The following is a 25,695-nucleotide window of genomic DNA, read 5'->3' as shown; positions in this document are numbered from 1 at the left end:
ACTGCAAGTCTTGGGAGCGCCCTTTTTGGCTTTTGGAAGAGACATGCTCCTAACGGGTGCCAAAGCGGAGGCTGCAGGATCCGCAGTCTTCCCCCTCCCTCTCCCTCTTTGGGCCGTACGGGGAATCTCTTCCTCAGAGCTGCTCCCACAACCTTCCTGTCCCTCACGCCAAGATGGGTCGAGGACCTCATCATCTACACTACCCTCTGCCCCCAACTGCTCCTCCTGGGTAGTCTCAGCAGCAGAGCACGCACCAGTAAGTGGCACCTGAGTGTCATCATCAGCTGATGCGGCCTGCGATGTGGTGACCGGAGCCACTGGCCCACCCGCCTCTTCAGAGGAAGACAGAAAAAGCTGTTGGGCATCACTGCACCCTGCCTCTTCTTCCATTTCTCCAATGCTGCTTGGCTGGCCCCCTGTTTCCAAGCCAAGAGATTCAGAGAACAGAAGTAGAGACGGCTCCTGTCCTGGGCTCTCTGTCTGCCTGGGCAATTTGGCAGGTGGTGAAGAGACAGATGGCTGCTCTCCAGTGCTCTGTGTCTGAGAGGATGTGGCACTAATGGAAGTTGATGCATTAGCTGCCATCCATCCGACAACAGCTTCAATTTGGTCTTGACGCAGCAGCGGTGTACGGCGCTCTGACACAAAGCTGCGCATGAACGACTGTTGCCTGGTGAAAGTGGGTGCTGATGAGTCACCGGTGCCCGCAGCAGGCACAGAATCCCCACGTCCCCTCCCTGCTCCGCGCCCACGCCCACGCCCACGTGCCTTACTCACTGCCTTCTTCATCTTGGTTGACTGATAAAGATAAGCAGAAAAGTACTAACGGATTTGTGTGCTTATTCCTGAGCAACTCCTCCTAACAGGTATAAGAAACACTAATTTTCTAAAGTGTGGACTAGACTTTAATATGAGCTAATGTGGCCTACACAAATGTAAAGTGGTGTAACTGGTGTGTTTGGTGAACTTTATTATATATTTCTTTTTGGGGGGCTGAACTGACAACAGATAGAGCTGCAGTCACACGGAGACCGTGCAGACAGACGTAAACGGCGCTGCAAGGCCCAAAAACCCTCCTCTACGTTATCCTATGTAGTGTTTTTCCACAAGTTAGCTGGAGACGGGTGGAAAGACACTAATAGGATTTTTTTAAATAAATTAGCAGCAACCTACACTACTTGAAAAAAAAAGAAAATTGATTTGGCGGTATGACGCAGTGAACAACCCTGAGCTGGAGACAACCAGGCTATGGCTGCTCACAGACTACAGGGCGAGCTGCAATCACACGGAGACCGTGCAGACAGCCGTAAACGGCGCTGCAAGGCCCAAAAACCCTCCTCTACTTTATCCTATGTAGTGTTTTTCCACAAATTAGCTGGAGACGGGTGGAAAGACACTAATAGGATTTTTTTAAATAAATTAGCAGCAGACTACACTACTTGAAAAAAAATTAAAATTGATTTGGCGGTATTACGCAGTGAACAACCCTGAGCTGGAGACAACCAGGCTACGGCTGCTCACAGACTACAGGGCGAGCTGCAGTCACACGGAGACCGTGCAGACAGCCGTAAACGGCGCTGCAAGGCCCAAAAACCCTCCTCTACTTTATCCTATGTAGTGTTTTTCCACAAATTAGCTGGAGACGGGTGGAAAGACACTAATAGGATTTTTTAAAATAAATTAGCAGCAGACTACACTACTTGAAAAAAAATTAAAATTGATTTGGCGGTATGACGCAGTGAACAACCCTGAGCTGGAGACAACCAGGCTACGGCTGCTCACAGACTACAGGGCGAGCTGCAGTCACACGGAGACCGTGCAGACAGCCGTAAACGGCGCTGCAAGGCCCAAAAACCCTCCTCTACTTTATCCTATGTAGTGTTTTTCCACAAATTAGCTGGAGACGGGTGGAAAGACACTAATAGGATTTTTTTGAATAAATTAGCAGCAGACTACACTACTTGGAAAAAAAAAAAAAAAAAGAACAGTATGAGGCAATGAACCACCCTCCCTGAACTGAATACAACCAGCTATGGATGGCCTATGTGGCTGCACTCAGACTAGAGAGTGGGCTGCACTCACACACACACACACACAGACCTTGCAGATCGCTGTGAAAACAGCGCTACAAGGCAAAAGCAAGGTGAATAGTAGGTGAACACAGCGGTTGCTAAATTAGCCTTTGGAAAGCACAAAGAAGCAAATCGCTATCTCTAAACTGTCCCTCAGTCAGCAAACAGCGTCCTGTCACTAACTGAATTCACAGCAGAGTGATCGCAAAATGGCGCCAGCGACTTTTAAACTGCAGCATGACATCATTTCAGCAGCCAATCACAGCCTTGCCAGTACTTTCATGCCCTCCATGCTAAACAGGATGTGCCCACACTTGGAATCATTCTCATTGGCTGAATTTCTGCATTTTGAATCTTGGAACTTCCGATTCCGGTATCCGATACGCGGCAAGTATCGGAATCCCGGTATCGGAATTCCGATACCGCAAGTATCGGCCGATACCCGATACTTGCGGTATCGGAATGCTCAACACTATTTGTGAACCATTTACCGTCCATGATTCAGTAGTCTTTATAACATGGGTGAACAGGGAGCAAAAAGGAAAATAAAAGCAAAAATAAAAGCAATATGGATCCCGGGTAAACAAAGGGATCCCTTTAAGAATAACCCTAGTCGGGTTTAAAGCAGCAAAAAGCAGGGAAACAAACAGTTAACTATTTACATGTTCAGGTTTCTGAGGTTTAGTTGGACGGCTTCCAGGGCTGCACCTGGCACTTAACCCTTCTTGGCCTGGGAAAAGTGAGGTCCAGGGTCACACCCAGTGCTGGACAAACACCGTTAATCTGTCTTTCATGTACGGTTAAACCATGCGCAGCGATGGATGTCTGCGCAGCTTGAGTATGGGCATTTGCTGCAGTAGAGGTAGCGGCTGCTGCAATATCAGTCACTGGAACGGAGTCAGCAGCTGTGGCACTAGCAGACACTGGAGTGGTGTCGGTCGTCAGGGCAGGGTCGTCCTTCATACCTGCTCCAGATGCGGTCCCTCCGGTGCCGGTCTGCTCCGTCTCCGCTGGGGTCTGGAACGCTGGTTGCGGGGCCTTGTGCTGCGACGTTGTCATCTCCACTTGCAGCATCCCGCTTTTCGGCAGGGCCTTGCTTTCCAGCTTCGGAGCGCTGGAACTTCTTTCCTGCTCTGGACCAGACGAGGCTGCCGACAGGTGTTTGGCGAGGCTCCCGATGAAGGTCTTCTTCCACCCGGCCTCAGTGCTCAGCTGCGTCCGCAGGAGTTGGTCGCCGAGCTCGTCCACTCCGGCCTGCAGGAAGTCAGGGCCAACAGGTGATGCCTGGCCGCAGTATCTCTCTGGGTAGCTGGGAGAGTCCTCTGCTCCGACCCCATGCTCCAATCCCGGGCGGCTGGCCATGGCATCTCCCACGTGGCTCACTTCTTCTTCCTTGTCCTTTTCCCGCTCTCTCCTTCGTGGGCGGTTTCGTTTTCTTTGTCTCTGCCCACCATTGAGGATCAGGAGGCGGATCTCGGCTGCTGACGGACACGTCCTCAAGGGGCCGAAATATTTAGACTGGACGGCCATTGTCTTTCACGCTCTTCAGCTTGTTCACGCCCACTTCCACGCCCTTCTTCTCCTGCACTCCTCGTCCTGTAATGGCGGCGGTTTTGGCGGGAATCGGCAATGCACAGTCTTTGCAATAAGTCACAGTTCAAGCACAATAAATCACAGTTCCAAAGCACACATGACCTGATTCTTCAGGCTTAAGTAGATCCTGTTCGTGACGCCAAGTTGGAGCGCCCCCACTGCCGCAGGGCCAAAGGGTACCCGGTACCGGGCCTCCCTGTCTCGGGTTCTGGGATTGTCACGGAGGCTAGACCCAGTCCGTAACCCTGCTGAGGGGCGTCCAGTGAAAGTGTAGTGATGATGGTGTGGAGCAGATCGCAATGAATAACGAGGACACCAGGTTGCAGTCTCTTTACCTCTTTACTGAAGGCTTCAGGATCCTCAGTCTGAAGTATGGTTAACAGGGCTGTCTGAGACCGGCCGGTCCGATGGCACCTCCAGAGTTCCCTTTGCAGGTGGAAATCTGTGCCTTCCTTCTAGCGCTTGTGTGTTGTAGTCCTTCCCTGCTTAGCACCACGGGATAGTCCTCACAACTGTTGTGTCTGTTTCTGAAGTTCCCTCACAACTGATTCTGATGTTCTTCTTCGTCCCCCAGATGATATGGCTAGGATGCACCCGTATGACGGGTAGGCCTGGAGGTCTTCTGGGACCCTAGAGTCGCCCCTCTCCAACTGATGCCCCCTATGTCTGCTTAGGTGATTTGGGTGATACAGCCCGCCTAAAACTGACTGTCCTGCCGTAGGTTTGAAGTAAGGCCTGGAGCTCAATACTTCTTCGGCATTTCTGGCCACCAGCTACGCGCCTCAGTAGGATGTTGCCTCGTCTTACAGCACGACTCCTACTGGTGTTATCTCCTTGTTGCGTTGATCTCGTTTCTCACTCTTCACAATAAACCTCGCTTCTTGTCCTTTCTTGGGGTACCGCCGCTATGAAGTGCAGGCGTGGTCCCGTAACGTTCTTTCTGTTCGCTAGGCCTCTGTCAGGATCCCACCCCTGACAGGGACCCCCCTGAATCTTCCCCTGCAACACCCTCTGCCACAGGATGTTGCCTGGTTCCAACCCAGTCAGCTTTCTGTCTAACTTCCTATCTAACCCCCAGTTTTACCAGATTGTGAGGAGTGGCCTAATACATAGCACAACCCCCCCCCAAAAAAAAAAAAAAGGGTGGCATACTTAGGTACAGGGGTGTGCTCCTATGCTGACTTTGAGACAATGTAATTTGGCGCAAAGTATTTACTGGTGTAAATGTAGGACAGGGCCCCTGACTATTTTAACTAGCATCATATATGTCAACAAATTGTTATTGTCTGTGCCAGGCATGGAAGGATTTCAGAGCATAGACTAAACAGTGGTGGAGCAGCGACAGATAATTTTGCAAGTGGTAGAGTGGAGCGCCCCCACTGCCGCAGAGCCGAAGGGTACCCGGTACCGGGCCTCCCTGTCTCGGGTTCTGGGATTGTCACGGTGGCTAGACCCGGTCCGTGAACCTGCTGAGGGGCGTCCACTGAAAGTGTATAGTGATGATGGTGTGGAGCAGATCACGATGAATAACGAGGACATCAGGTTGCAGTCTCTTTACCTCTTTACTGAAGGCTTCCTCGTCCTGTAGACTTCCCTGAGCAGACAATGGCTGACTGTCATCAAGGCTTTCCTCGTCCTCGGCTGCAGACGCCTGTTCCTTTATGTGCGTCAAACTTTGCATCAGCAGACGCATTAGGGGGATGCTCATGGTTATTACGGCGTTGTCTGCACTAACCAGCCATGTGCCTTCCTCAAAACACTGAAGGACTTGACACAGGTCTTGGAGCTTCGACCACTGCATAGCTGACAACTCCATGTCTGCCATCCAACTGCCTGCCCATGTATGTGTATCCTCCCACAAATACATAACAGCACGCCTCTGTTCGCACAGTTTATGAAGCATCTGCAGTGTGGAGTTCCACCTTGTTGCAACGTTGATGATTAGGCGATGCTGGGGAAGGTTCAAAGACCACTGATGGTTCTGCATACGGCTGGAGTGTACGGGCGAACAGCGGATGTGAGAGCAAGGTCTGCGCACTTTCAGCAGCAGGTCGGGTAACCCCGGATAACTTTTCAGGAAGCACTGCTCCACCAGGTTTAAGGTGTGAGCCAAGCAAGGAATGTGTTTCAGTTGTGAAAGGGCTATGGCAGCCATAAAATTCCTTCCGTTATCACTCACTACCTTGCCTGCCTCAAGATGTACAGTGCCCAGCCATGACCGAGTTTCTTGCTGCAAGAACTCGGACAGAACTTCCGCGGTGTGTCTGTTGTCGCCCAAACACTTCATTGCCAATACAGCCTGCTGACGCTTGCCACTAGCTGTTCCATAATTGGACACCTCGTGTGCAACAGTGGCAGCTGCGGATGTTGTGGTTGTGCGACTGTGGTCTGTGGACGAGCTCTCGCTTCTGCTGGTGGACGAGGAGGAGGGGGGACGAACCCCTACAGCCAACTGTTTCCTAGACCGTAGGCTAGGCAGAACTGTCCCAATATTACTGTCCCCTGTGGACCCTGCATCCACCACATTAACCGAGTGTGCCGTGATGGAGACGTAACGCGCCTGGCCATGCCTACTGGTCCATGCATCTGTTTTCAGGTGCACCTTTCTACTCACAGATTGCCTGAGCGCATGGACAATGCGGTCTTTTACATGCTGGTGGATGGCTGGGATGGCTCTTCTCGAAAAGAAGTGTCGACTGGGTAGCTCTTAGCATGGTACAGCGTAGTCCATCAGGGCTTTGAAAGCTTTGGTTTCAACTAACCGGTAGGGCATCATCTCTAACGAGATTAGTCTAGCAATGTGGGCGTTCAAATCCTGTGTAGTGTTGAGCGATACCGTCCGATACTTGAAAGTATCGGTATCGGATTGTATCGGCCGATACCCAAAAAGTATCGGATATCGCCGATACCGATACCCGATACCAATACAAGTCAATGGGACACCAAGTGTCATGGTTCCCAATGGCAGGGGAACGTCAGGACACATAAATAACGGACGAGCTCTTGGGTGATGGAATCTCGAGCTGACCGTGAGCTAAACCTACCACACAACTAATAGTGGCCGGGGGGCGTGCCTAAGTTTTATCCCTAGACGTCTCTCGCCAGCCGGAGGACTAACTAACCCTAGTAGAGGAAAAAACAGACCTGGCTTACCTCTAGGGAAATTCCCCCGAAAAGGAGACAGAAGCCCCCCACATATATTGACGGTGAGTTCAGAGGAAAAGACATACGCAGTATGAAGGTAGGTTCAGCAAAGCGAGGACCGCTTACTAGATAGTAGAAAGATACAAAAGGGAACTGCATGGTCAGCTGAAAACCCTTTTAAAATACCATCCTGAAATTACTTTAAGACTCATGTGTCAACTCATGACACCGGAGTGGTAATTTCAGCCCACAAGAGCTTCCAGCTACAGAGAATGATATAACTGTAAACTGGAACAAAAAATGCAAACAAACTTAGGACTAAGAGTCCAACTTAGCTGATCAGTAGTCTAGGAGCAGGAACATGCAACAGAAAGGCTCTGGTTACATTGATGGCCGGCAAGGCAATGACTGAAGAGCAGGAATAAATAGGAACTCCCCACTACTGATGAAAACAGGTGAACTGAGAAAGAAAACACACCCGAGTCACCAGTACCACTAGCCACCACCAGAAGGAGCCCAAAAGCAGATTCACAACAGTACCCCCCCCTCAAGGAGGGGGCACCGAACCCTCACAAGAACCACCAGGGCGATCCGGATGAGCCCTATGAAAGGCACGAACCAAATCAGAGGCGTGAACATCAGAAGCAGTTACCCAAGAATTATCTTCTTGACCATAACCCTTCCACTTAACCAGATATTGTAGTCTCTGTCTGGAAATACGGGAGTCCAAGATTTTCTCCACAACATACTCCAATTCACCCTCAACCAGCACAGGAGCAGGAGGCTCGGTAGAAGGAACAACCGGCACCTCATACCTTCGCAACAACGACCGATGGAAGACATTATGGATAGCGAAAGATGCCGGAAGGTCTAAACGAAAGGATACAGGGTTAAGAATCTCCAAAATCCTATAAGGACCGATGAACCGAGGCTTAAACTTAGGAGAAGAAACCCTCATAGGGACAAAACGGGAAGACAACCACACCAAGTTTCCAACACGAAGACGAGGACCAACACGACGACGGCGGTTGGCAAAATGCTGAGTCTTCTCCTGGGACAACTTCAAATTGTCCACCACCTGTCCCCAAATCCGATGCAACCTATCCACCATGGTATCCACTCCAGGACAATCCGAAGACTCCACCTGACCGGAAGAAAAACGAGGGTGAAACCCCGAATTGCAAAAGAAAGGAGAAACCAAAGTGGCAGAACTAGCCCGATTATTGAGGGCAACCTCTCCCAACGGCAAAAAGGCAACCCAGTCATCCTGATCCGCAGACACAAAACACCTCAAATAAGTCTCCAAGGTCTGATTAGTTCGCTCCGTCTGGCCATTAGTCTGAGGATGGAACGCAGACGAAAAAGACAAATCAATGCCCATCCTAGCACAGAATGCCCGCCAAAATCTAGACACGAACTGGGTCCCCCTGTCAGAAACGATATTTTCCGGAATACCATGCAAGCGAACCACATTTTGAAAAAACAGAGGAACCAATTCGGATGAGGAAGGCAACTTAGGCAAAGGTACCAAATGAACCATCTTTGAAAAACGGTCACACACCACCCAGATGACAGACATTTTCTGAGAAGCAGGGAGATCAGAAATAAAATCCATAGAGATGTGAGTCCAAGGCCTCTTCGGAATAGGCAAAGATAACAACAATCCGCTAGCCCGAGAACAACAAGGCTTGGCCCGAGCACAAACATCACAAGACTGCACAAAAACTCGTACGTCTCGAGACAGGGAAGGCCACCAGAAGGACCTAGCCACCAAATCCCTAGTACCAAAGATTCCAGGATGACCTGCCAACGCAGAAGAATGAACCTCCGAGATGACTCTACTGGTCCAATCATCAGGAACAAACAGTCTACCAGGCGGGCAACGATCAGGTCTATCCGCCTGAAACTCCTGCAAAGCCCGTCGCAGGTCTGGGGAAACAGCAGATAATATCACCCCATCCTTAAGGATACCTGTAGGTTCAGAATCACCAGGGGAATCAGGCTCAAAACTCCTAGAAAGGGCATCTGCCTTCACATTTTTAGAACCTGGTAGGTATGAGACCACAAAATTAAACCGAGAGAAAAACAACGACCAGCGCGCCTGTCTAGGATTCAGGCGCTTGGCAGACTCAAGATAAATCAGATTCTTGTGATCGGTCAATACCACCACCTGATGTCTAGCCCCCTCAAGCCAATGACGCCACTCCTCAAAAGCCCACTTCATAGCCAAAAGCTCCCGATTACCAATATCATAGTTTCGCTTGGCGGGCGAAAATTTTCGAGAAAAGAACGCACAAGGTCTCATCACGGAGCAGTCGGAACTTTTCTGCGACAAAACCGCCCCAGCTCCGATCTCGGAAGCGTCGACCTCAACCTGAAAAGGAAGAGCAACATCAGGCTGACGCAACACAGGGGCAGAAGAAAAGCGGCGCTTAAGCTCCCGAAAGGCCTCCACAGCAGCAGGGGACCAATCAGCAACATCAGCACCCTTTTTAGTCAAATCAGTCAAAGGTTTAGCAACATCCGAAAAACCAGTTATAAATCGATGATAAAAATTAGCAAAGCCCAAGAATTTCTGAAGGCTCTTAAGAGAAGTAGGTTGCGTCCAATCACAAATAGCCCGAACCTTGACAGGATCCATCTCAATGGAAGAAGGGGAAAAAATGTACCCCAAAAAAGAAATCTTTTGAACCCCAAAAATACACTTGGAACCCTTCACACACAAGGAATTAGCCCGCAAAACCTGAAAAACCCTCCTGACTTGTTGGACATGAGAGTCCCAGTCATCCGAAAAAATCAAAATATCATCCAGATACACAATCATAAATTTATCCAAATATTCACGGAAAATGTTATGCATAAAGGACTGAAAGACTGAAGGGGCATTTGAAAGACCAAAAGGCATTACTAAATACTCAAAATGGCCCTCGGGCGTATTAAATGCAGTTTTCCACTCATCCCCCTGCTTAATTCGCACCAAATTATACGCCCCACGAAGATCAATCTTAGAGAACCACTTAGCCCCCTTTATTCGAGCAAACAAATCAGTCAGCAGTGGCAAAGGATACTGATATTTGACTGTAATTTTATTCAAGAGTCGATAATCAATACACGGCCTCAAAGAGCCATCTTTTTTAGACACAAAGAAAAAACCGGCTCCTAAGGGAGATGAAGAAGGACGAATATGTCCCTTTTCCAGGGACTCCTTAATATACTCTCGCATAGCAACATGTTCAGGTACGGATAAATTAAACAAACGACCCTTTGGAAATTTACTGCCTGGAATCAGATCTATGGTACAATCGCAATCTCTGTGAGGAGGGAGTGAACCAAGCTTAGGCTCCTCAAAAACATCACGATAATCAGATAAAAATTCCGGAATCTCAGAGGGAATAGATGATGAAATGGAAACCAAAGGTACGTCCCCATGAGCCCCCTGACATCCCCAGCTTAACACAGACATTGCTTTCCAGTCAAGGACTGGATTATGAGATTGTAACCATGGCAATCCGAGCACCAAAACATCATGTAGATTGTACAACACAAGGAAGTGAATCACCTCCTGATGGTCTGGAGTCATACGCATAGTCACTTGTGTCCAGTATTGTGGTTTATTACTAGCCAATGGCGTAGAATCAATACCCTTCAGAGGTATAGGGACTTCCAGAGGCTCTAGATTAAACCCACAGCACCTGGCAAAGGACCAATCCATAAGACTCAAAGCGGCGCCAGAGTCGACATAGGCGTCCGCGGTAATTGACGATAATGAACAAATCAAGGTCACAGATAGAATAAACTTAGACTGTAAAGTGCCAATTGAAACAGACTTATCAACCTTCTTTGTGCGTCTAGAGCATGCTGATATAACATGAGTTGAATCCCCACAATAGAAGCACAACCCATTTTTTCGCCTAAAATTCTGCCGTTCGCTTCTGGACAGAATTCTATCACATTGCATATTCTCTGGCGCCTTCTCAGAAGACACCGCCAAATGGTGCACAGGTTTACGCTCCCGCAAACGCCGATCAATCTGAATAGCCATTGTCATGGACTCATTCAGACCTGTAGGCGCAGGGAACCCCACCATAACATCCTTAATGGCATCAGAGAGACCCTCTCTGAAATTCGCCACCAAAGCGCACACATTCCACTGCGTAAGCACAGACCATTTACGAAATGTTTGGCAGTATATTTCAGCTTCATCTTGCCCTTGAGACAGGGCCATCAAGGCTTTTTCAGCCTGAATCTCTAAATTAGGTTCCTCATAAAGCAACCCCAAAAGCCAGAAAAAACGCATCCACATTGAGCAACACAGGATCCCCTGGTGCCAATGCAAATGCCCAATCTTGAGGGTCACCTCGCAGCAAGGAAATTACAATCTTAACCTGCTGTGCGGGATCTCCAGCGGAGCAAGGTCTCAGAGAAAGAAATAATTTACAATTATATTTGAAATTCAAAAAACGAGATCTATCTCCGGAGAAAAATTCTGGTATAGGAATTCTAGGTTCAGATACAGGAGCATGTATAACAAAATCCTGTAAATCTTGAACTTTTGTGGCAAGATTATTCAAACCTGTAGCCAAGCTCTGAGGATCCATTTTAAGCAGGTGAGATCAGAGCCATTCAAGGGTTAGAAGGAGAGGGAGACAAAGACTGCAATTAGAGCTGAAATGCAACTGATTCAACTATAGAGCAAGCACCAAGGAAAAAAAAAAATTTGCAGACTTCTTTTTCTCTCCTTTCTTCTGCCAACAGTTTTAACACTAGGCCGGCCATACTGTCATGGTTCCCAATGGCAAGGGAACGTCAGGACACATAAATAACGGACGAGCTCTTGGGTGATGGAATCTCGAGCTGACCGTGAGCTAAACCTACCACACAACTAATAGTGGCCGGGGGGCGTGCCTAAGTTTTATCCCTAGACATCTCTCGCCAGCCGGAGGACTAACTAACCCTAGTAGAGGAAAAAACAGACCTGGCTTACCTCTAGGGAAATTCCCCCGAAAAGGAGACAGAAGCCCCCCACATATATTGACGGTCAGTTCAGAGGAAAAGACATACGCAGTATGAAGGTAGGTTCAGCAAAGCGAGGACCGCTTACTAGATAGTAGAAAGATACAAAAGGGAACTGCACGGTCAGCTGAAAACCCTTTTAAAATACCATCCTGAAATTACTTTAAGACTCATGTGTCAACTCATGACACCGGAGTGGTAATTTCAGCCCACAAGAGCTTCCAGCTACAGAGAATGATATAACTGTAAACTGGAACAAAAAATGCAAACAAACTTAGGACTAAGAGTCCAACTTAGCTGATCAGTAGTCTAGGAGCAGGAACATGCAACAGAAAGGCTCTGGTTACATTGATAGCCGGCAAGGCAATGACTGAAGAGCAGGAATAAATAGGAACTCCCCACTACTGATGAAAACAGGTGAACTGAGAAAGAAAACACACCCGAGTCACCAGTACCACTAGCCACCACCAGAAGGAGCCCAAAAGCAGATTCACAACAACCAAGTATCGGAAGGTATCCTGATGGTTCCCAGGGTCTGAAGGAGAGGAAACTCCTCTTCAGGCCCTGGGATCCATATTAATGTGTAAAATAAAGAATAAAAAAAAATATATTGATATACTCACCCTCTGACGCGCCCTGGTTGTAACCGCCAGCTTCCGTTCCTAAGAATGAGCGCTTGAAAGTCCTTAGATGACGCCGCGGCCTGTGATTGGTTGCGGAGCGGTCACGTGACCGCAACGCGACCAATCACAAGCCGTGATGGCGGTTACATCAGTAAGGTCCAGGCTGCGTCGGAGAGGTGAGTATATCATTTTTTTTTTTATTTTTATTCTTTATTTTACACATTAATATCGATCCCGATACCGATTCCCGATACCAATTCCCGATACCACAAAAGTATCGGATCTCGGTATCGGAATTCCGATACAGCAAATATCGGCCGATACCCGATACTTGCGGTATCCGAATGCTCAACACCAATCCTGTGTACTCGGATGCGAGGATGAGTACTTCCTTTTACTAACGAGAGTCTCATGTAGGGTGAGCTGGACTGGAGAGCTGCATACTGGGGAACTAGCGGGGGTGCCGGTGGACATGGGTGACTGAGAGAGGGTTGGTGATGGTATTTTTGATGGTGCCCTACATACAGTTTTTCCGACCACGAACCTGGTGATTCCCTGACTGTTCTGGCCTTGCGACGAAACCGCCACATTACCTGCAGGTGGTGTGGTAAACGGTGGGCTTACAGTGAGGGAAGGGATGTCGCGTTGCTGACTAGCTTCATTGTGAGAGGGTGCTACAACGTTAAGGGACGTTTGGTAGTTTGTCCAGGCTTGCAAGTGCATGGTGGTTAAATGTCTATGCATGCGACTTGTATTTAAATTTTTAACATTCTGACCTCTGCTGAAGGTCCTTGAGCATTTCTTACAGATGACTTTGCGCTGATCATTGGGACCTTGGTTAAAAAAATTCCAGACTGCACTCTTCCTATCGGATACCTTTTCAGGCATTGCACACTGAGCTACTTTAACCTGATGGCCACGCTGTCCTACAACTGGTTTTTGTTTTGCCAGACATTTTTAACCAGATACGGATCTGCCAGATGGAACCTGTTGCGATGTTGATGCCTGCTGCGGCTCCTCCTCCTCCGCTTCAGAGCTACTGCCGCCTGCATCATGTTCCCCCAATGGCTGCCAATCGGGGTCAACAACTGGGTCATCTATGACCTCCTCTTCTATGTTCTGTGCACCTTCCTCTGGGTCACCGTGTAAGCCGGTGCTATAGCGTTCGTGATGGGGTTCCATAGTCTCATCGGGGTCAGATTCTGGATCAGTACACTGCGAGGTCAATGTTCTGATCTGAGTCAAAGGAACATCATAATAATCTGGCTGTGGCTGTGCATCTGTGCACTCCATGTCCGATTCATCTTGTAATGGGCATGGCCTGTTAACAATTTCCCTTTCTAACCCAGGCACGGTATGTGTAAAGAGCTCCATGGAGTAACCAGTTGTGTCGCCTGACGCATCCTTCACTGTTGTTCTGGGTGAAGGACACAAGGAAGCGACTTGTTCCTGACCGGGAGCATCCACTTACGAGGAGGAGGCAAAAGAGCTAGAGGCAGAGTCAGCAATTAAAGCCAATACTTGTTCCTGCTGCTCCGGCTTCAAAAGCGGTTTTCCTACTCCCAGAAAAGGGAGCCTTCGAGGCCTTGTGTAGCCAGACGAGGATGCTGGCTCAACAACTCGAGACTTAGGGGCTATACTGCTTTTCCCACGACCACCTGATGCTCCACGACCACCACCACTACCATCATTACCAGCTGCCAATGACCGCCCAAGGCCACGACCTCTTCCACCAGACTTCCTCATTCTTGGAAAAATGTTACCAAACTAACAACCGTTATGTGGTCCTGTAAAACCAGGTACAAGGTGTGCGTGAACTTGTTGGGAATGTAAATCTCCCTTTTTTATGTGTGGGAGAATGCAGTGAAAAATGAGGCCCACTGTATTACACTGGACAGTTTGATTAGCAGAAAGAGGCTGGCAGATATGGCACTAACAGGAGTGACACAGATAAAAACACTGGCAATAGAAATGTCCCTCTTTATGTGTGGGAGAATGCAGTGAAAAATCAGGCCCACTGTATTACACAACAACACAGTTTGATTGGCAGAAAGAGGCTGCCAGATATGGCACTAACAGGAGTGACGCAGATGCACACACTGGCAATAGAAATGTCCCTCTTTATGTGTGGGAGAATGCAGTGAAAAATCAGGCCCACTGTATTACACAACAACACAGTTTGATTGGCAGAAAGAGGCTGGCAGATATGGCACTAACAGGACTGACGCAGATGCACACACTGGCAATAGAAATGTCCCTCTTTATGTGTGGGAGAATCCAGGGGAAAATCAGGCCCACTGTATTACACAACAACACAGTTTGATTAGCAGAAAGAGGCTGGCAGATATGGCACTAACAAGAGTGACGCAGATAACAACACTAAATGACCCTCTTTATGTGTGGGAGAATGCAGTGAAAAATCAGGCCCACTGTATTACACTACACTGTTTGATTTGCAGAAAGAGGCTGGCAGATATGGCACTGACAGGACTGACGCAGATGCACACACTGGCAATAGAAATGTCCCTTTTTTTTGTGCGGGAGAATCCAGGGAAAAATCAGGCCCACTGTATTACATAATAACACAGTTTGATTAGCAGAAAGAGGCTGGCAGATATGGCACTAACAGGAGTGATGCAGATAAAAACACTGGCAATAGAAATGTCCCTCTTTTTTTTGATATGGGAAACAAGGGATTGAATCAGGCCCACTATATCATGGTATAGTTCCTGTGGCACAAAATGACTGACAGATACCACAGACAGCACTCGCACAGATGCACAGGTTTGGCAAGATTATTCTCCCTTTATTTTAATTTTTTGGGGGGATATGTGAGACAAGTGATTTAATCTGGCCCACTGTTATACAGTAGGTTTTCTGTGGCAGAAAAAAAAAAAAAGCCACACACAGGACTGGCACTAATGCAGATTTGCCAATCTTAATCTCCCACTTTTATTTTTTTCTGGGAGAATTGTGAAGAAATCAGGCCCACTCTTACACAGTAGGTTTTCTGTGGCAGAAAAAAAAATGCCACACACAGGACTGGCACTGATGCAGATTTGCCAATCTTAATCTCCCACTTGTTTTATTTTTTCTGGGAGAATTGTGAAGAAATCAGGCCCACTGTTATACAGTAGGTTTTCTGTGGCAGAAAATGAAAGACAGATGCCACACACAGGACTGGCACTGATGCAGATTTGCCAATCTTAATCTCCCACTTGTTTTATTTTTTCTGGGAGAATTGTGAAGAAATCAGGCCCACTGTTACACAGTAGGTTTTCTGTGGCAGAAAAGCAAAGACAGATGCCACACACAGGACTGGCACTAATGCAGATTTGCCAATCTTAATCTCCCACTTTTATTTTTTTTTCTGGGAGAATTGTGAGGAAATCAGGCCCACTGTTATACAGTAGGTTTTCTGTGGCAGAAAAGCAAAGACAGATGCCACACACAGGACTGGCACTAATGCAGATTTGCCAATCTTAATCTCCCACTTTTATTTTTTTTTCTGGGAGAATTGTGAAGAAAATCAGGCCCACTGTTAAAAAAGTAGGTTTTCTGTGGCAGAAAAACAAAGACAGATGCCACACACAGGACTGGCACTAATGCAGATTTGCCAAACTTAATCTCCCACTATTTTTTTTTCTGGGAGAATTGTGAATAAATCGGGGCCGCTGTATTAGAGTATATTTTCTGTGCCAAAAAGTGGCTTGAAGAGATATAAAAAAAAAAGAAAAAAGGGACTGTACTACAATTACTATCTCCCTACAGTTATATCAGAAAAGTATGTCAGGCAGCAATAAAAAGGACTGCTGCACACAAAAGTCAAAAGTGTGGACAAACAAACAAGATAGCTGTGCAGAAAGGAAGGAGCAACAGGATTTGTGCTTTGAAAAAAGCAGTTGGTTTGCACAGCGGCGTACACACAGCAACGCAGCTATCAGGGAGCCTGATAACCTACAGAGCTGTTGCACAGAAATCGAGCCTCCACTGTCCCAAAAAGAAAAGGTGGTGTTGGACAGTGGAAATCGCTACAGCACAAGCGGTTTGGGGGTTAATATACCCTGCCTAACGCTATCCCTGCTTCTGATGAAGCGGCAGCAACCTCTCCCTATGCTCAGATCAGCAGCAGTAACATGGCGGTCGGCGGGAACGCCCCTTTATAGCCCCTGTGACACCGCAGAAAGCAAGCCAATCACTGCCATGCCCTTCTCTAAGATGGTGGGGACCAGGATCTATGTCATCACGCTGCCCACACTCTGCGTGCACCTTCATTGGCTGAGAAATGGCGCTTTAAGCGTCATAGGAAACGCGACTTTGGTGCGAAGATCGTGTACCGCATGGCCGATCCCACGCTGGGATCGGGTCGGGTTTCATGAAACCCGACTTTGCCAAAAGTCGGCGACTTATGAAAATGACCGATCCGTTTCGCTCAACCCTATTCACAGCTAATCACAAATTTCAAAAGATTCACTCATTTCTATTTATGAGTAAACAGAACTATACTGATTGTATCAGAAAAATATCAACGCACTTGTCTAGTGAAAAAAATCCTTATTTGTTAACTAACATTGTGGTGTTTTATTTCCAGCTGGAAACTTTCTTTATCCTTTCTAATTGTATTATATAGACATGGTGCTGTTTTGATTTATTTTTATGGAGAAGTACAGTATATACTCGTGTATAAGTCGACCCGAGTATAAGCTGAGGCAGGTAATTTGGCCACGAAAAACTGGGAAAATGTAGTAACTCGAGTATAAACCAGGTATGCATTGTCCCCTCATCCCTATCCTTATATGCATGTATCTCCATCCCTGTCCTTGTATGCATGGCTCCCCATTCCTGTCCTTGTATGCATTGTCCCCTAATCCCTATCCTTGTATGCATGACTCCTCATCCCTGTCCTTCTATGCATGGCTCATTATCCCGGTCCTTATCAGCATGGCTCCTCATCCCTGTCTTGGTATGCATGGCTCTTCAGCCCTATCCTTGAATGCATGCCCCCCATGAGAAAAGCATAAAAAAATACACCTACTTACCTTCCCTGCACGCATCCTGTTCAGGCTTCCAGCAGCTCCTGCGGCTGAGAGATCCCATGACCCCGCTCATTAAGGCAATGAATATTCACCTCTCTCCACTCACCAGTGACACGTGATCACTGCTGGAAGCTGGAACAGGATGCTGCGAGGGCGTGCAGGGAATGTAAGTAGGAGGATTTTTTTTACAGCTGCTGGAAGCTGGCTGCTGTGGCTGTAACTGTGCATGCTATAAGGACACTGAATATTCACTACCAGTGCAGTGAATATTCATTTCTCTTTAGCAGCAGGCACAGTTACAGCCACAGTTGTTGTCTCCTGCCTCCTGTGACCCGCTGCTCTGCCGCTCCCCCTCCCCGCCGGTTTCTGGGACAATGACTCGTGTATAAGCCGAGGGGCCATTTTCAGCCATAGAAGTGCTGAAAAACTCGGCTTATACATATATAAGGTATTTTAGTTTTACATTTCCCATGTCACTACCTACAGTATATTACAAAAGTGAGTCAACCCCTGACATTTTTGTAAATATTTATTTATATCTTTTCTTGGGACAATACTGAAGATATAATGTAAATTTGTCAGTGTACAGCTTGTATGACAATGTAAATGCTGTCAACAAAAGTGAATACACCCCTAAGTGAACATGGCATATTGTGCCCAAAGTGTCAATATTTTGTGCACCCACCATTATTTTAAAGCCCTACCTTAATTCTCTTGGACATTGAGCTCAATAGGGCTTTACAGGTTACCACTAAAATCAAAAAAACCAATGCACAGGCAGAGATGTTTACCTGTCTGAGGCCTCCAACTAATTACACTAACCAAAGTGCAGCAGACCCAAGTTAAGATGGTGGATGACAGATGCACAGGTGCAATAATACCAATACTGCAGCCAGCCTACAATCAGGATTTGGCCGCCTGGCACACCTGTGCAAAAATGATCTGTATGTGGCATGTTCACACAGAAATACAAAGTATATGGCTCTGGCCTATTAGTAACGCCATATAGCGGGCCAGCCATTGCTATCATGCATCCTGTGTGAACAGAGGCCACAGTATACAGAGCCATCTAGGGTCCAGCTGCACCCTGACTAAAATCATCATCCACTGCTTCATGATGACATCGCAGAGCTGGTTAATGTTAGAGACTTTGCGCTCCCTCAAGTTCCATTTTAGGATGCCCCACAGATGCTCAATAGGGTTTAGGTCTGGAGACATGTTTGTCCAGTCCAGCCACTTTAGAAATTCAGGTGTCATCTTGGTAGGTGTGTTTGGGGTCATTATCATGTTGGAAACTGCCCTGCAGCCCAGATTCCAAAGGGAGGGGATCATGCTCTGCTTCAGTATATTACAGTACACATTGGCATTCAGGGTTTCTTTAATGAACTGTCGCTCCCCACAGCTGGCAGCACTCATGCAGCCCCTAACCATAACACTCCCACCACCATGCTTGACTGTAGGCAAGACACACTTGTCTTTGTACTTCTCAACTGGTTGCCACCATACATGCTTGGCATCATCTAAACAAAATAGTTTTATTTTCATCTCATCAGAACAAAGGACATGGTTCCAGTAATCCATGTCCTTAGTCAACAAAATGTTTGTATGTTTTCTTGTGCACCATCTTTAGAAGATGCTTCCTTCTAGGATTATAGCAATGCAGACCAATTTGATCCAGTGTGCAGTGTTTTGTCTGAGCACTGAGAGGCTTACCCCCAACTCTTTAACTTCTACAGCTATGCTGGCAATAATCATATGTCTATATTGAAAAGACAACATCTGGATATGACACTGACCACGTGCACTCAACTTCTTTGGTCAACCATGGCAAGGCCAGTTCTGAGTGGAACCTGTCTTGTTAAACCACTCAATGGTCTTAGCCTCTGTGCTGCAGCTCAGTGTCAGGGTGTTGGCCATCTTCTTATAGCCTGGGCCATCTTTATGCAGAGCAACAATTCTTTTTTTCAGATCCACAGAGAGGTCTTTGCCACGAGGTTCCATGTTAAACTTCCAGTGACCAGTATGAGAAAGGGTGAGAGCGATAACACCTAATGAGTCACATGACCCTGGGGAGGAAAAATGGCTAATTGGGAACATTTAAGCCATTTTCACTTAGGGCTATATTCACTTTTGTTGCCAGCGGTTTAGACAATAATTGCTGTGTGTTGAGGTATTCAGAGGACACACCAAATTTCCACTGTTATACAAGCTGTACACTGACTATTTTACATTGTATCAAAGTATCTTATCTTCAGTGTGGTCCCATGAAAAGATAAAATGCAATATTACAAAAATGTAACGGGTGTTTTCAGTTTTGTGATATACTAAATATTAAGAAAAATATTGAAATCTTGATGTCCTGTGAAGATCATATCCCATTTATTATCATCACAGTCAGGATTACAATGAAGGGAAATTATTTGTGCATAGATAACACAAAGTTCAGCATTCAAAATGGATGTTGGTCACAGCTCCTATGGTTCCTCTGTGCAAACTACTTTCTTCATAGTTCATAGGAGCATGCCTAAAAAACTCTTTCATAAAAATAGCCCATTGTTTCTCTAAAACATATATCTGAGTGCTCTAAAGTGACCAATGACAACACTGGAAGTATTCAGAAAGGTATGCCAATCATTGGCTGAGACAGGTCAGCACCTTGACCAATAATTGGCTGAGCAGACATTTTTTGCCACTTTTGCTGTGTCGAGAGCTGGTAACAAAGACAGGAGAGACCAGAATTGAAGCTGTTAAGGATTATGGAGGGTGAGTATAATTTATTTTATTATTGCAAAGCCCTGGAAAACCACTTTAAATTATGTGAAAGTCTGCTAAAATATATGACACTCTAAAAGTGAGTATTAACAAATTTCATCTGATAAGAATTTATGTGTTATGCTAATTTTATGATGTCTTATCTTTCCAAGATGGGGTGCCCTGCGTAGACCGACTAATGAAAAATTTTGGGTAAGTTTCTCAGTTAGGTTAAGTTGAATGAACTGATAATACAAGCACATATTTTTTTTAGTGATGGAGTGGTGCTTCTTATGTAAGATCCTTACCCCTGGTCTTGTCCTCCGGTGTCTTCACCTTTTATCGGCACAACTCTTGCCCTACTGTGCCATCTTGTAAATGCAGTGATAAAAAGTGAAGGAAGCAGCAGGTAAGTATAAGACTAGAATCACCACTTCAGTGTAAAATAAATAAAAAAAAAACATGCTAGAGTGGTGTTTTATAGTGTTGAGCGATACCGTCCGATACTTGAAAGTATCGGTATCGGAAAGTGTCGGCCGATACCGGCAAAGTATCGGATCTGATCCGATACCGATACCCGATACCAATACAACTCAATGGGACTCAAGTATCGGAAGGTATCCCTGATGGTTCCCAGGGTCTGAAGGAGAGGAAACTCTCCTTCAGGCCCTGGGATCCATATTAATGTGTAAAATAAAGAATTAAAATAAAAAATATTGATATACTCACCTCTCCGACGCAGCCTGGACCTTACCGCTGGTAACCGGCAGCCTTCTTTGCTTAAAATGAGCGCATTCAGGGCCTTCCATGGCGTCACGGCTTCTGATTGGTCGCGGCCGCCCATGTGACCGCCACGCAACCAATCACAAGCCGTGACGTAATTCTCAGGTCCTAAATTCCTAGAATTAGGAATTTAGGACCTGAGAATTACGACACGGCTTGTGATTGGTCGCGTGGCGGTCACATGGGCGGCCGCGACCAATCACAAGCCGTGACGTCATCTAAGGCCCTGAACGCGCTCATTCTTAGGAAGGAAGGCTGCCGGAAAGAAGCCGAGGGTGAGTATATTCCTATTAGGTATATACTTATTCTTGGACGCGCCCTGCTTCATTCCGGCAGCCTTCCTTCTTAAGAATGAGCGCGTTCAGGGCCTTAGATGACATCATGGCTTGTGATTGGTCGCGGCCGCCCATGTGACCGCTCACGCGACCAATCACAAGCCGTGACGTCATCCCTCAGGTCCTAAATTCCTAGAAGGGAATTTAGGACCTGAGGGATGACGTTGCGGCTTGTGATTGGTCGCGTGGCGGTCACATGAGCGGCACGCGACCAATCAGAAGCCGTGACGTCATGGAAGGTGCTGAACGTACTCATTTTAAACAAAGAAGGCTGCCGGTTACCAGCGGTGATGTCCAGGGGCCTCCAGACAGGTGAGTATATCAATATTTTTTATTTTAATTCTTTATTTTACACAGTAATATGGATCCCAGGGCCTGAAGGAGAGTTTCCTCTCCTTCAGACCCTGGGAACCATACACTGGAAACTTCCGATTCCGATTCCCGATACCACAAAAGTATCGGATCTCGGTATCGGAATTCCAAAACCGCAAGTATCAGCCGATACCCGATACTTGCGGTATCGGAATGCTCAACACTAGACTGTTTTAATATAGAAAAAGAAAGGAGGAATGCTGTTCATGCTCTTGACTGGTCCTATGTGAAAAAGTAATTTTCCCTTAGCTAATAAGGCTTCATTCAAACTGTTGCAGCTCTGTGCCGCCTTAGTATTTGAACTGTTTCTCCATAGTCACTTAATCTTTCAGGAAACAGTCATGTTTTACCTGCATGAGGACTTGGCCGATCGTACCCCTGCTATTTCTAATGAGACTTATATCATCAAAAAACACCAATGATTTAATGTTTTTGGGAGTCATACATGCCCATGCTACCTTCATGAAGTTTGATAGATTATGTATTACAGTTAAGCTCATGAGCTCTTTCTCCATACAATTCTCTTACCATTTTCTGGCATAAGTTAATGTTTGGTTCAGATTTCATCTGTTCATATAGTCTTTGTTAATTTTTTTCCTATTCATCCACCATATACGGTATATCTTCTATGCCAGACCTTTAGATATGGTTGAGATTTTCAGTGCATCATTTTTTTGAGAAATTTACCAAATTGTTAATTTCTCCACTGCTATACTAAAGTTTTGTTTTTTTACAGCCTCATATCAGAATACTTTTCATTTATTTTGGACCTGTGAAATATTAGGACCATAACAAATGGTTGAAATTAATGATTATTAAATAATTTAAATGTCAAATTCAACAGGCTCAATTCATTCTTTTAAAAATTTGGATTTGATCTGAATTGCAGGGACTCCAACTGCCTTAAGAAAACTTGTATAATTCTCTGAGATCTTCTAGGATTTATCAAGCGTTTTAAAGGGAACCTGTCAGCAGGTTTTTACTACATCATCTGAGAGCAGCATGATTTAGGGCAAGCAAAAAAGACCCTGAATCCAATGATATATCACTTAGTACATTTGATGCAGCTCTTTCTGAAAAAAGCAGAGTCTTTATATGTAGAATGCAGCAAAGCTGAGAAAGGTAACCTGATCCACAACAGGCTCTGTATGTATTATGTCTGTTGAAAGTGAGCTGCTTATCACAAGAGGGGGTGGAGTCAGACTAGGAGTCCAGTGTACCTCAGATCTGGCAGTGATAATGTCCTAAAGATAAAACCTTCACTTTAAGTAAAGAACACACAGCTTGATAAGTGACACATTGTTGAATTATGTGTTTTATTCTTTACATCATGCTGTTTTCATATTGCATAGCAAAAACCTGCTAACAGATTGTATGTAATTCGAACTTAGTTTGCATAATATTTTAGTGACCTCAACATAGAAATGGATGGTAATCCAGTGATAACAAGTAGCCCATTTAATTACAATACCTTGACTGACTTTCTACATTTTTTTAAATATAAAATTCCCAAAAATATCCCTCTTAGTCATTTGGGCTCAGAAAGACTGTTCCATTAATGATACTATTAGTTTGAGTAAGTGTTGTGAACAGAAGCAACATCATCCTGCTGAGACTAAGACAAGCAATGTGCCAAATATTCCTCCCTCTGCTTCTTCCCCAATGATACATTTGTAGGAGGAAATGGAGGCTAATTGTGACCTGCATTGATACTACTGCCCAGAAGGTTGGAGCCAATAGCTGTGGTGGGGCTTTTGCTGCTGCAAGCAGCTCCCACATTTTTAGACATGGAATATGTTTTTTCTTTTATACCACTCCCTCCATTGCTATTGCCACATTTTCGTTTACCATAAATTGTGAACAACAGTATATTTATCTTTTTTACAATCCTTTAAACCCCAAATACTTAATCTTTTAACCAAATAAGAAGTAGCAAGACATGCTAATTAGGTATTTACACATACAGAAAGAGAATATAGCAGCAGGCCATAGGTGCACAGTGGATAAATTCTGAAAAAATCTGTCACTAACCAAATACTTCTGGACCCAAATGAATATACAGGAAAGGAGCTTCTTCAGGGCCCTCTACAATGTATCAGTATTCAGCAAAAGCCAAATACATGTGGTTGCCAATTTTATTGGTTGAATGTGTTCAACAAGAAATGCACTAAATATCTTAAATTTGTGTTTCAGATTGTTGCAAATTCATGGGGAAACAAATGGGGTGAAAATGGATATTTCAGAATTACTCGTGGAGATAATGAATGCGGAATTGAAAGTTTGATCATAGGAGCTTGGTGTCATATTATGGACTAATACCAGGATTTTATCTGCATTTTTTTGTTTATTTTTTTCTGTTAAATTCTGTATACAATTGACAGATGCTCTGGAAGCTCGTCATTGGCATCCATTGGTTTCTATCATATGATGTTTATTATTTTTGTTTTTATTCTCTCATAAAGGAGCAACAACGGAAACAACAAAGCTGACATGAACATTGCCTAATTTTTTATAGTTAGTTTATGCAAGATTTACATATAACAATTTCTTCTGTTATATGGATGAATTAGAAATATTATAATAATTCATATTGATTTAATTGCATTAATATAACAGCTGAATTTATAAGCATTATGCATAGTTGTTAATTTATTAAAATGTCTTCAATCAAATTATTTGGTTTGATTTAAAATTTTCTTAACTAGATTTATGGAAATATTATTACATTAAACATGGAAAATTCAGCAGGAACCTAATTAATCCAGTTTATGAGATAGCATATTTTTTACATAGTTTAAAATTTCCTCATAAATATTCAAAAGAAATATAGAAATATTACGAAAAAAGTGTTATTGCTGATTTTCAAATCTTACATTACTACATTTAAAAAATTAAAGTTTAATTTTAAAATTTATTGTGCACTATAAGCATTTTTTTTACAATGTGTGTGAGAAATAGAAAATGATCTTTGAAATATAGGCTTCCAATTTTGCTTTCTCTGTGCAAATAAAAAATAAAATGGATGTATAATTTGACTTCGCTAAGCGAAAGTAATTGGTATCTCTCAATTTCACCCTGTGCAGTGCTACTAAACTTACAATTGAAAAAAATAAATTCAAAATTTTAAAAGCTGTATTGTTTTCTATGGCCTGATACTCACTCTTATTTTTGTTGAAGAAACAAAACAAAATTGAAAAAAAAAATTGAGCATGACTTGTATCATTAAGTGGTAATGATTAAATTGTTGAAAGTTGTGTTTTGCATTCCATTAACCCCTTCACACCCAAGGGTGGTTTGCACGGTAATGACCGGGCCAGTTCTTACAATTCTGACCACTGTCCTTTTATGAGGTTATAACTCTGGAATGCTTCAATGGATCCCAGTGATTCTGACACTGTTTTCTCATGACATAATTAACTTCATGACAGAGGTAGAATTTCTTTGATATTACTTGTGTTTATTTGTGGAAAAAAAATGGAAATTTGGCAAAAAGTTTGAAAAATTCGCAATTTTCCAAATTTGAATTTTCATGCCCTTAAATCACAGAGATATGTTACTCTAAATACTTAATAAGTAACATTTCCTACATGTCTACTTTATATCAGTACAATTTTGAAATCAAAATTTTTCTCAATTAGGAAGTTATAAAGGTTAAATTTGACCAGCGATTTCTAGTATTTACAACTCAATGTTTTTAGAGACCACATCACACTTGAAGACATTTTGAGAGGTCTATATGATAGAAAATACCCAAAAGTGACACCATTCTAAAAACTGCTCCCCGAAATGTGCTCAAAACTTCATTTAATAAGTTTATTAACCCTTCAGGTGCTTCACAGGAATTTTTGGAATGTTTAAAAAATAATAACATTTAACTTTTTTTCACAAAAAAATTAATTCAGATCCAATTTGTTTTATTTTACCAAGAAGAAACACGCTGTTGTACAATTTGTCCTCAGTACGCCGATATCCC

The 25,695-nt window shown here is 44.8% G+C and overlaps 1 protein-coding gene across 2 annotated transcripts in view; it reads left to right on the top strand.

Annotated features, from left to right (window-relative positions):
• The window catches only part of TINAG (tubulointerstitial nephritis antigen), a 284,737-nt gene extending 259,697 nt beyond the window's left edge, over positions 1 to 25,040 (top strand). The window contains exons 9-10 of one of the 2 annotated variants that reach the window (XM_077290017.1): positions 20,406 to 20,445; positions 23,916 to 25,040. In XM_077290017.1, coding sequence (XP_077146132.1) covers positions 20,406 to 20,445; positions 23,916 to 24,006 — 131 coding nt within the window. In that variant the 3' untranslated portion in view covers positions 24,007 to 25,040. The remainder of the gene's footprint in view (positions 1 to 20,405; positions 20,446 to 23,915) is intronic. The other variant, XM_077290016.1, reaches the window with a different exon arrangement.
• Positions 25,041 to 25,695: the final 655 nt, after the last annotated feature.

This window comes from Ranitomeya variabilis, chromosome 2 (assembly GCF_051348905.1).
Source record: "Ranitomeya variabilis isolate aRanVar5 chromosome 2, aRanVar5.hap1, whole genome shotgun sequence".
NCBI lineage: Eukaryota > Metazoa > Chordata > Amphibia > Anura > Dendrobatidae > Ranitomeya > Ranitomeya variabilis.
Note: the sequence above shows the minus strand (reverse complement) of the source record. Positions and strands in the feature narration are given on the sequence as shown.